Source organism: Gnatocerus cornutus, chromosome 8 (genome assembly GCF_029298725.1).
Source record: "Gnatocerus cornutus isolate USDA-ARS CGAHR chromosome 8, icGnaCorn1.1, whole genome shotgun sequence".
Lineage (NCBI taxonomy): Eukaryota > Metazoa > Arthropoda > Insecta > Coleoptera > Tenebrionidae > Gnatocerus > Gnatocerus cornutus.
Window position 1 is genome coordinate 17,380,390 of NC_142240.1, and position 12,877 is coordinate 17,393,266.

Below are 12,877 nucleotides of genomic sequence, written 5' to 3' on the forward strand. Positions count from 1 at the left end.
AAAATTTTAAGAAACTTGTATTTCTTGTTCTAATTCTGTGATTTTTTCTTCTATATGGCATTCTTATGGAGATTTTTGTTCTTATCAGACTTATTACATGTGCAAAATTACAAAATTATAGACCAAAATAGACCAATTTTAAAAAAATTCCTTGTTGGACGAACCAGAAATTCCAAAAATTTTATATCAATGTACTCAAGCTCTGTTAGTTTTAACTTCAAATCAATCAAATTTATGGAGGATACTTTTATTAACTTCCTTATTTACTGCGTTAAATTACAAAGTCCTTGAGTGTAAGAAAGAAAATTTAGAAATTTTAATGTTGTTGAGTGAGGAACCATAAATTTTGAAAAAAAATTTTTTGCCCTGATTTTGTCTATTTTGGATCTAAAGCATTAAAATTTATGGAGTTTTATTAATATTTTTAATTTATTAGCTGCACCAAATAATTACAAAATTATAGAGCACAAATAAAAATATTAGAAATTTTGTCATAGAAGTTCTAAAAATTACAAAAAATTTCTAATTATTGTTCTAATTATGTGAATTTTGACACTACAACTTTCAAGTTTAAGGACATAATTATTCTTAACATACTTCAATTTACGTGCAAAATTTTGCACTCTTGAAACTGCTAGCAAGACTACAGGTGGCAATATTTTTATTTTCCATAGACTCTTCTATCAGCAGCCGTATCAGATTTCCGTGCCTCTTCAGCAGCTGGTTATCGCCTCTACAATCTTCCAGAAATTCTTTTTAAGCAACGACCAGTATATTGCACTCTCTAGTTTTCCAGAGAAATGAGTTTTTCTGTATACGCGTATTTAGAATTTTATTACACATTGCAACTTGCGTGCAGATAACATTCGCAAAAATTCCTGGCCTCTGCACCTTAAAATACCAACGACGGTCTTAAATAACATTTTAAAAATTCTTCCACTTATTTTATCGTGTATTTATGTGTGAAAATGCGCAATTTGTAGGAATTTTTTTATCGAAAAATGCCCTTCGCTGTTTAAAAAATTACGTTGTGACTTGGAGATTGTCTACAATAATTTTTCATGTAATTTTTTCTTCTTATTTGGGGCTGTCTTCGTGTGTCTTTCCACAAATTAGCCGCCGCTCCGCTTCCTGTCAAATCGGCGACCCCTTGTTTGTTTTATTAACATCAATGAGGATCAACGATAACCAAATGCCAAATAATTACCTCCTCCAACCATCCAACCAGACGTTGAAAAGATTCCACGAGGGTTGGAACGCCCTCCGCTTCCATAATGATAATAATTAAAGATTAAATACAGTAATGACTCCAACATGCATTAATTATTTCGGTCGGAACCTGGGGCCATAATACCTCCACCAGCTGTTTTCTCGACCACTCGCGAATTTCCTTTCTATCATCTCTAAGGATATTTTTCCTTTGAATCTAATCTATATAGCGAGCATCTGCGTGTCTACCTCTCGTTCTCTTGTATCGAGTTATTGCTGATTGATTCTCGAAGCTATGTTTTACACGGTCGGCTTGTTTGTTCAAGCCACCATCATTAAATTATTCCCTCCCGCGACCTCTTTTGTTGAGCCGCCGCGTATAAATAAGGAGTTGGATGCTCATACAGAGTGAATTATGATGCCCGAAACGCATCATGCACACACAACGCACATTTTATACTTACACGAAGCACGATCGGTTATTGCCCATTGATTTTTATCCGCTTAATGGATATAATCGTGGAGGAGTCATGCGGTGTGGTAGATGGGGTATATGGAGATGACGACGGTTGCTTATGTAAGCCACGGTGGCGTTAGTATAGTCAGTGGAAATGACTTTGATGGATTACGACGGAAAATGGGATGTTCTAAGGGGATGTGCCGTGTCATTGCGCGCGGCTAACGTCTCAATTTAAAAATTCTAAAAGAAATCATTTTTACATAAGAATCCAGTCTTGGAAACCTTTCTTCGTTTTTTCAAATCTAATTCGGTTGATAGCTCGTTTATTTGCGAAGAAATCTTAATGTAACGGTACTCATTTTATGCAGAATTTCACGCAGAATCCAAAACTGCGCTTAAAATCTCCGTACGGCAACAAATAACCGAGTTATGGTGGTTTAAATATTCGGCTTTTATAAACGTATTTTTTTTAATTATTTAGAACATTTGAAAATCCAAGCTGAACCAAGCCTCAAATTTTAGATTTTGTTTTATTTATACATATTTAAATGCGATCTTTTATAAGTTCTTGCTCTTAGAGAAGCCGAATTACACAATAATCCAGGAGCTAGAATTCAAGAGCATGAGAAACTGACGGTAAAGCTCTGAATGCGGCAAGTTTAGCTTATGGGAAAATAGAATCCGAAGAAAGAGAATAAATGTAGTTCTTCAAATCGAAATAGTATGAGAAAGCTTAAGTTATAAGTAATTTAAATGTAAGTAAATTTACCTTTACAATTTATCTTTGAAAATCTAAAGTCTTGTTTTATTTTTTATTTACGTAGTTGAGAATCTACAGCAAAATCTATTCGCGATTGCAATGAAATTTGGGGAGTTTACAACTTACAACTTGCTTATTAAGTGTGCTAAGTTTTAAAATTTTCTCAAGAAAAACAGTAATTTTAAAAAATTTGATCACTGGGAGCAACCAAAAATTTTCAATATTTTATACGAAAATTCGTAACTTTGGTGTTTTTAACGCAGTTGCAATGAAATTTAGGAAGTGTACAAGTTTTAGCCTGCTTATTAACTGTGTTAAGTTTTAAAATTTTCTCGTGGAAAACAAAAATTTTAAAAATTTTCTCAACTCGGAGCAACCAAAAATTCGTAATTTTGGTGTTTTTAATGCGATAAAATTTGTGGAGTTTACAATTTATAGCTTGCTTATTAATTAAGTGTGCTAAGTTTCTAAATTTTTTCGAGGAAAACACAAATCTTAGAAATTTTCTCCACTGGGAGCAACCAAAATTTTTCAATAGTTTTTACCAAAATTCGTAATTTGGGTGTTTTTAGCGCGATTGGAGTTAAATTTGGGAATTTTACAATCGTTAGCTTGCCTATTAACTGTGCAAATTTAAGATTTTCCTGAAGTAAACAAAAATTTTAGAAAAAATTGTCACTGGCAGCAACCAAAAATTTTCAACATTTTTTACCAAAACTTTTAATTTAACTGTGCCAAATTTTAGAAATTTCCTACACTGGACTAACCCATTTTTTTTTAATTGAAGGCGTAAAAGCTGAAAAGCGCAAATCTGATAAAGTAAAACTTTATTTAATTGTAAAAGTAAAGAATACTTACAATTTAAAAAAAAATAGAAAAGATATAAAAAATGTCCCAAATTTGCGAATGCTGCTTCCTAAAGTATCTACAAAATTAAAAAATCGAAAATAGAAAAATTTTTAGGCTGTCCACTTCCAAGTCTAAAATTTGAACTATGAATGAGTGTTTAAATCTTAATTGGAGGCATTTAATTAATTCTCCTATAAAGAAGTAAAGTTTGCCGTCTTAATTTTTGGAGATTCGAGTGCAAGTTTGCATTTCCAAGCTTTTTAATAAAACGATAAATTAGCCTGTCAGACTTAAAATATATGTAAATTTCGCTTAAAAGTTCCTTTAGCAATAAAACAAAACTTTTTTGCCCTCAATAAATAAACAACTCGTAGGCAGAGTCCACCAATAAAATAATAGCCATTTTGTCAGCTGTCGCGAAAATTCCTATAAAATAAGAACCGACCTACGATTAGGCGAAAATCGGTCATGGTCTGTTTTATTTTTTTATTGAACACCTGTTCAATAGTGGGTAGATATTCATTATTATTTTATCAGAATTCGATATAAACGAACTATTTATAGTGCGAATATGAAAACTTACATTTATCCTTTTCAATTTAACAATCACCAATTAAAAAACAAAATGCAGTTTGTCTTAATTAGACTTTGTCTATACATGTCCACTTAATTTTAATTACCTACACGAAATATATACTTCCGCCTACATAAATACATATTTAGATATGCTGTAGGCACAGTATCTGTACTAATTCGAAAAGAAATTTTTCTCTTTAACACGCCACAATTTCTATGGTGCAACAGGACACGACCATAAATTTTAAATATTCCTAATTAAGAACGCGTTTTTATATCTAAAGGTAATTTTAATTGCATTTTATTAATTCGTCGTCTATAAATCTAAATGAAATTATTTTTTCCCATAAACTCAGATCTGAATTAATTATCAATTTTTTAATAAAATCGTCCACCTACTCTCATTACGTCATTCTACGAATAGTACAAATAGAGACATCACGCAAATATAAATAATCATGTTGTCACCGTGAATTTTTTTCTCCATACAACTTTCTTCGTGATGGCCGTAGCAGAACAAACACGCGAGCTTCCAATTCATAACGAAACTCTATTTCGGAACTGTCAGATTTTTCAGTGGTTTTCCTCGGATCACATTTTTGATTATTTAATTTCCTCTATTTGTTTAAAATCGCGTTTAATAAATTTCAGTCGTAAACGCAGAAACTCGTAAAAGGAGAAATTAGTGTTAGTTGATGGTCATTTCCAGCTGAACATGCGAGATTTATTAAAATCTTTGATAAATATTATGATTGCTCAATTAATGGCGTTCATTAATATTACTTGTTTTATTTCCGAGAGAAGCTGCGGGAAAAATATACGCTAGAAGTGGGCTATTAATTTTCCGTGTTTGTTTCGACAATAAAACTTAATAGGATGCACGATTTTGGGAATAAAAAGCGATGTTTACTTCTCTAATTTTACGATCGCCGCCTAATTACTAATTCGTATCAGTTTGACGAGTTGCGTACTATACTTTATCAAACAAGCGTGTTTATGAATTTTTTTTATTAAATTGAATGTACAAAACATACCATAGGTACTTAACAATGTTACAGGCGTCCTGCTCATATTTGTTCTCTTAAGCGTTAAATCACAGTTTGAAATGTCGGCTGTCGCCGTCGTCCAAAGCACTACAACTTTTCGAAGCACCGAGTGTTCGTCAACATCTCTCTCGTGAGTCTCCAAACCTGTTTCGCCGCGTTTTCCAGGGCACTCGGTGACTTTCCTTTGAAAAGATCCAAATTCGGGAGAAAATAATGCGGGCACCTTTTGCACTGCAAGCAGGAGATGAGCTGCAGGAAAATCCCGTTGATCCTGTCGGCGATGCAGGCTTCGTCCCATTCGCTCTCGCGTGGATGTTTTTCGCACTCGTACAACAGCAGTGTCTTCATATGGTAGCTCGTGACCGGATTCCCCGGAAGATCCAAGTGTCTGTCCCTCAAAGTTTTCAAAATACTGAGACAGCGCTTCCTGCAGCCTCCTTGCAGGAGTCGGTTTTCGGCCTCTATGAACGAGAGGACCCATGCGTCGCCTTCCATAGCTGATTGTTTTCCTTGTAACGCGATGCACTCTTTGGAGAGGAGGTCGAAGCCTTCGGTTTTTACTTCGACGACGTGGTTTGGGTGCGGCCAGGGGATTTGGGGAAGAGGCCAATGAGCGGCTGAACGCGGCCACAACCCTGCGCACTTGAAAGCTGGGGTGATTTGAACAATAAAGCGCTCGCGAATTCGCAGTTTCACTTCCGTGGTGTCGGCGATCATCTTCACAGAGTCTCTGTATGAGCACTTATCACAGGCTTGGGCCACCAAAGTTTGGAACCTGGAGCGCATTTTCCTCGCGCTAAGATATCCAGAAGCTGTTATGAATTCAACCCACAAGCTCATGGATCGTTTTCTTCCGTCGCTAAGTTTCAAGACGGCGCAGCCGGGGAGAGTGCCGTCATCGACGAAGTTGAGGACCCCCATCTGGTTGAGGTAGATGACCACTTCGAACTCCACAGGGGAGATGACCTCCAAGCCGTCATAGCGTCCGTTATAATCCGTTAACGAGGAGATGAACCTTGGCTCTTGCACCTCCACCTCTTTGAGCACATCCTGCACCACCCTGCAGACTTCTTGTATTGTTTTACTGACTTGGAGTTTCCTCGCCTGCACCTTCTCCGTGTAGTACTTGTTCAGTTGATAGACCATCTTGGACTGTGCCGCCAGCATATCCGGCGGCACCAACATCTTCTGCTCGATGTCGCCGCACACTTTCATTCGGTATTCTTATCAAATTGTTTTCTTTTCGTTGGATTATGATGGATCACGGTAGAAGAACGGTTAGACACTGACGACACAACCGCGCCGGTACAGGTAAGAGAACCACACCCCTCTCTCAGTGGAGGCGGCGCCTTCAAACACAAACTCCGCCCCAAGCAAACGACCAATCTCTTGGAAGCTTTTCGTGGCGACTTCTGATTATTTTCGGTTGTGTTTTATGAGTCGATTCGATTAAATGTTGCTTTGTCCGCGGTGTTGTAGTTTTGTGTTGACAACGGATAAATGGCCGAGTATGGGGGCGTAAATCATTTCATGTTGAGGGGGAGGAGGCGGAGGAAGTTTGTATTTGATGCGGCGAGCGAGGAAAGAGAGAAATTATGGATTCGTTGATAAAATTCGTCGTTATTTTACAATCATATGCTATTATGTTTATTGATACTGTTTGAAAGTAATGGTTTTAAATGGTTGTGGTATCGTAACCGCTATATTTAAGTTCAAGTTACCTAATAACAGGCTTCCATAGTTAAAATTTCTACCTCCAGTGTTGCTTCGAAGGCTAAATTTACTAAAATATAAAGTGGCAAATCGGGGCTTTCGTGTGATTAAAGAATTTAACATTTGAAATAAATTTAAAACAGCTTAGATAAAAATAACTTTTCCCAGTGCATTAGGTGCGTAACCATGACCGTGAATGTTGAGACGATTTTAAACACGTGAAGACGAAGAAAGTGTTACTGTTTTTTTGTCCTAAAGATCGCGTTTTTCTGTTAGTTTCGCACACAAAAAACTTTTTTTTTTATTTTTAATTACTCTTAAGGACCAAATTGCCGATTTATAGGACATAATTCATCTAAATTTATGGGAAAATTACAAGAATTTGGTGTAGGCGTTGTCGTCATTAATTTTTTTTATTACATTTTTTTTGACTTTCGTGTTTTGAATACTTACATTTTTAGATACGGATAAAACTCGAGATGTTATTAAACATCATAGCGGGTGTTCAAATAAATTTGCTTCAATTATTGCTAAAATTGGTAAAAGTCGGTGAAATATCTATTAGAAAATCAAAGGGGGAAACGGGGAAAACGCAACCACTGCAAAATCTGAGATTTTGATGGAAAATTTCTTATTAAAAGAAAATGCGAGCGTTGTAGGGACAATGACAAAATGACAAAATGAAACAATCATTTTAAGTCTGAAAAGTTTTACAATTTTATTTAAAAGTCTGAGAATTGAGTTGCAAAACTCTCAACAAATTTTACGAAATGAGAGCATCTGAATATTTAGGTACAAATATGGCTCATTAAAGTCTCTTTTTGTCGAAAATGAGCTTTCAATTTTATCAATAGAATAACACAAAATGATGTCTTCGGATAATTTTATGTTATTATTTTAGAATTAATAAGCATATTCTATTTCTGGAAAAAAAAGATACTTACGGCAACAACAAAAAATTCAAAATACAAAAAGAGTCATTAAGAACTAAGCAGACGGTACAATTTTTGAGATTCTCTAAAGTTTCAAAGTCATTGTCATCTTTTTCTTTTTAGTTTAAGTACAACAAAATTTTCAAAATTGTCTATGTGGAAGTCTAGAATTTAATAAGAATTTAAGAAAACAAATTTGAAAGCCCGAAATTGCGGAATATTGCTTCGCTTTTTAAAGTACAGAATTTTAAAATCCAAAATAGGAAAAATTTCGGGGGGAAAATCCAGGAAAACGTGCAAAACTGCAACTCGATTTTGACAGTTAAGGCCTTCACTGGCGACATTCAAAATTACGTAACGAGAAAGTCATGGATAACTAGAGGGGAAATTTAAATGTCTACTTACAAGAAATTGACCTGAAATGTTACTTTACTAGATTTGAATTTGAATACTAGAATTTGTAAGACATCTCTATTTTCTGAGGCCTCAAAGCGAAGCCCAAGCTTTAAATTCCAAAAGCTGCGCTGTCATTCTTTCATTTCATAAAGACAATGATTTACAAGGCGTCTAAATAATTGCCTTTCTATTAAATTTTTAGAAGGAACTAGCAATTTGGTAAAAAGAACTTTTCTCTAACATCAAATTAAAAAAAATTGCCATAACTGAACTTACATGATCTTACAAACTTCTAAGTAATTTTAGTAATCGAAATATGTACTTAGTAATTGTACGAATAACTATCAATTTTGATGGTTTTAATTTGAAGCTTTTGCAGAACTTTATTGATATTAGGCTTTGGATTTTTTTGTACAAAACTCCACGACTCCTCCCTGTAATACAATCTTTTGTATGCATATCTCGCATTGTCTCAAACATTTACATTGTCTAAGTACACCTATTATAACTTCACGTTTTCTACATTATCATCACTTTCCAGTCATAATTCAGTACCTTTGAATTAACCAGTACCTTCTCATCTCGTATCCACGATCGTATATTTATGAAGTCAGATTCCAAATTTAAATGAGACAGATATTAACGCGATCTGTTTTACCCAACACAAGAATTTCCGTTTGATTTTACTTGGTAATTCGAACGAAGGTCACTTCTTCATCATGGCTCGTTAGCCTACAGTTTGGCAATCGTCCGAAATCTGTCAGAAATCGTGTTCTAATTTTCCGTAATTCCCAAGTTAATTACATCAAAGCATCTTAATTTTAAATTGGCTCGCTCGCGGCGGTTTCTCTTTCATTAGTTTACAACATGCAATTATAGACGTTTAGCGATAAGGATTTGCTTCATTAAATTTAATAACTTAATATCAAAATTTTATAAGTCATAATAAATTCAACTTTGAGGTAAAATCAATAAATATCAATCGAAACCAACCCAGACGTTATAAATAATTAATTAATATGTTAGACATTTTATATTTAATCATAACGTGGTAATAAAATCCATAATTGAATAACTGTTGAATTTTTTGCGGTTGGCATTTCATGATTGTTGCATTTCGCAACTGTACCTATATCTCTATTATAACATTAATCGTGCAATTAAACCAGCAGGGTTTCAGACAATACAACGTGTCGAGTTTTTTCTAGAATGAAAAGTGCCAATTATACAAAAATGCTCGCCCCTATGATCTATGGCTGACAGCGACATATCTCTTCCTTTAATACGCATTTACTTAACTCTAATTTATCCATTTTTTTTCCTGCAGACACGAAGCTACAATTAGCCGTTAATGAACGGGTCAAATAAATCGAACTGTTTTGCAACGAAGTCCTTGATACCTGCATCGGCATGACAACAATTTTTTATAGTTCGTTACTGTTCGTTAATGAAGAAATATGCGTTTTCTAGGATCCGTTTTCATGTAAATAAAAGGACAATAAGTCATCCTAATTTATAAACTCTCTGTAATGTGCCGATTAATCGTTGCATTACGCTTAAGGTCGACGAAAGGAGGGGCTACATGTTTTATTAATTTATTTCTGTTCGTTTATAATTAATCCTTTTCATGCGCTCCGACAATAATTCACGTCACTTCTAATTTATAATTTTCCGTTGCTGGAAAGGTATTTTTCCGAGGCGGTATTGTTAGAGGAAAAAAGTGTCGTAAAGTGGTAACGAAGTGAAATTAATTGTTTAATAAATAATTTTCAATAGCACTCGACTCAGGAGGGAAATAAACAAAGACGTGGTGGTCAAGACTGTGTATACAGGGCGGAAAATTAAATTTGAATGTTGATATTTATAGTCCTGCTAGGATTATTTATATCAGTCCCCGGTGGAAATAAAATTCATTGCGCCATCAAATAAAAAAAATTCCAAGGTTTTCGAACCAAATAAAAAAGCCGAGTTTAATAGTTTAATAAATTAATTTTTTCAGTATAATACAAAACAGATAAAAATTTCACATGCAACAAAATAACAGTCTTTTTGTTTACAAAGAAATATTTACAACAAAGGTACGAAACAAAATACCTAATTAAAGCGTTTTACCAAATTAGACGACAAATATACAAGTATGGCACAACGACGGGTTTCGAAATGATCGCCTATACTTGTTCGAGTACGTATACAGGGTGTCTCAAGGAACTTATAGTTTTTCCAAACACCGAGTGTTTGTCAACATTTCTCTGGTCAACCTCCAGACTTGTTTCGCGGCGTTTTCCAATGCACTCGGTGATTTCCCTTTGAACAAGTCTAAATTAGGCAGGAAATAATGTGGGCACCTTCTGCACTGCAAGCAGGAGATGAGTTGCAGGAAAATCCCGTTGATCCTGTCGCCTATGCAGGCTTCGTCCCATTCGCTCTCTCGCGGGTGTTTTTCGCATTCATACAAAAGAAGAGTTTTAAGGTGGTAACTGGAGACCGGATTCCCCGGAAGATCCAAGTGTCTGTCTCTCAAAGTTTTCAAAATGCTGAGACATCGCCTCCGGCAGCCCCCTTGCAGAAGGCGGTTTTCGGCTTCGAGGAATGATAGCACCCAAGCGTCGCCTTCCATCGCTGATTGTTTTCCTTGGATGGCGACGCTTTCTTTGGAAAGGAGGTCGAAGCCTTCGGTTTTAACTTCGGCGACGAGGTTAGGGTGCGGCCATGGGATGTGGGGAATTGGCCAATGTGCCGCTGATCGTGGCCAAACTCCAGAACACTTGAAAGCTGGAGTGATTTGAACAATGAAGCGCTCGCGAATTCGAAGTTTCACTTCGGTGGTGTCCGCGATCATCTTCACAGAGTCTCTATATGAGCACTTATCACAGGCTTGGGCCACCAGAGTTTGGAACCTGGAGCGGATTTTCCTCGCGCTGAGATATCCAGAGGCGGTTATGAATTCAACCCAGAGACTCATGGATCTTTTCCTTCCGTCGCTTAGTTTCAACACGGCACACCCAGGCAGAGTCCCATCGTCGACGAAATTAAACACCCCCATTTGGTTCAAATACAACACCACCTCAAACTCATTAGGGGAAACCACCTCCAACCCCTCGTACCGCCCGTTGCACTCCGTCAAAGACGAAATAAAACGCGGCTCTTGCACCTCAACTTCCTTCAACACGTCTTGCACCACTTTACACACTTCTCGAATCGTTTTCGCGATTGTACCCATTCTAGTTTGTACTCGTTCTCCGTAATATTTATTTATCTGATAAAGCATCTTTGATTGGGCTGCTAACATGTCCGGCGGCACTAACATGATGCTGTGCGTGCCGTCGGTCGTGGACTGAACGAAATACAGGTGGGAAATGGAGGAGGTGGACGCCAAAAGAGGCGGAGCCAAAAGACACGCCTTCATTCACGAGGGACACCAATCGAAGCCTGCGCGGAACGCCGAAATGGTATCGACCCGGTGGAACGCCCATTTGCAAAGCCGGAATTTTCAGAGGCACAGGGTGGATTTGGGGATTTATGGAGATATTAGGGTGATTTATGCAAGGGGTGCGATTTGATTCTGGCTGGAAATGGATAGATAAAATTTGGTGACGTTTAGGTGTTCGTGATTGTGGCAAGCAATGGGCGGAAAATTAATTCATAGCTTCCACAAAAATGAGGAAAATTCATTACTTTTAGTAATGAAAATGGGCTTTTGTTAAACTCTCAATTCCATTGAATTAAAAATGCGAAATTTGTCAGGCCTCCAAACTTCTAAAATTAGTCTTCTGATTCTAAAATTGCAATATCACAAAAATTTTTAGAGGTACAAGGTTAAAATCGAATTCTACAAATATCTAGTTCGACTCAAAAAAACTTATTTCTCAAATTTTGTTTTTACGGCGAACGAAAATCTCGACATTTTGTAGTTAAATTTGTAATTGATCCTATTCGAACTGAATTTAAAAGAATTGTTATTTCAGACCCACTAATTAATTGTGTCAAATTACAAAATTATAGAGCAAAGAAGAAAAAATTTAGAAATTTTTATTTTTAGAGCGTACGAAAATCTCGACTCTTTCTAGTTAAATTTGTAATTCTCGTAATTTTGATCCTATTCAAACTAAATTCGGGAAGATTACTATTTTATATCCGTCCATTAATTTTGTGAAATTACAAAATTGTAGAGCAAAAGAGATAAATTTTAGAAATTTTTATTTTGAAAGCGAACGAAAATTCCGACATATTGAAGTTAAATTTGTAATTCTCGTGATTTTGATCCTATTCAAACAAAATTTAAAAGGATTGCTATTTTAGAACCATTTATTAATTGTGTCGAATTCCAAATTATAGAGCAAAGAAGAAAAAATTTAGAAATTTTTATTTTTAGGTCGAACGAAAATCTCAACTCTTTCTAGTCAAATTTGTAATTCTCGTAATTTTGATCCTATTCTATTCGAACTAAATTCGGGAAGATTACTAATTTAGATCCGCCCATTAATTGTGTAAAATTACAAAATTGTAGAGCAAAAGAGAAAAATTTAAAGAAAAAATTATTTTGAGAGCAAACGAAATTTTACGTGGTTAATAAATGATAGAATGTAGAATGTAGAAATGGTAGAATGAATCAAGTTATTGATCAAACTTCTGCGGTTGTGTTTAAGTTTCTGGAGTTACAAGAATTTAAATGAAAACCTGAAAATTTTGACTTCCAAAATTATTTTTAGAATCGCTTTAATTTTTTTTTATTCTTTTTTGTTCTGAAATTTTACAAATTTTGTGCTTTTGCCTCCATAAATAAGAGTCAATAAAATGTAATAACTTGGAGGTGGAAAAATTAAATTAAAAATCTGAAAAATGTTGATCTGCCTGAAGTTAGAAATTTTAAAATGTGTCTCTTCTAATTTAAAATTTTATATTTAGGCATAGTTAAAAGCGAATGCAATATTAACTT

At 35.4% G+C, this 12,877-nt stretch overlaps 2 protein-coding genes and 1 pseudogene across 5 annotated transcripts in view; 1 reads left to right on the top strand and 2 right to left on the bottom strand.

Moving 5' to 3' along the window:
• Positions 1-12,877, top strand: part of rg (A kinase anchor protein rugose) — a 168,924-nt gene that overhangs the window by 138,047 nt on the left and 18,000 nt on the right. The window lies entirely within an intron of this gene.
• Positions 4,848-6,181, bottom strand: LOC148170527 (protein mab-21). Its single transcript, XM_088042991.1, has one exon. The coding sequence runs from the start codon at positions 6,113-6,115 to the stop codon at positions 4,988-4,990; it is 1,128 nt and encodes a 375-aa protein (XP_087899117.1). The 5' UTR covers positions 6,116-6,181; the 3' UTR covers positions 4,848-4,987.
• Positions 9,885-11,293, bottom strand: LOC148170528 (protein mab-21 pseudogene; annotated as a pseudogene).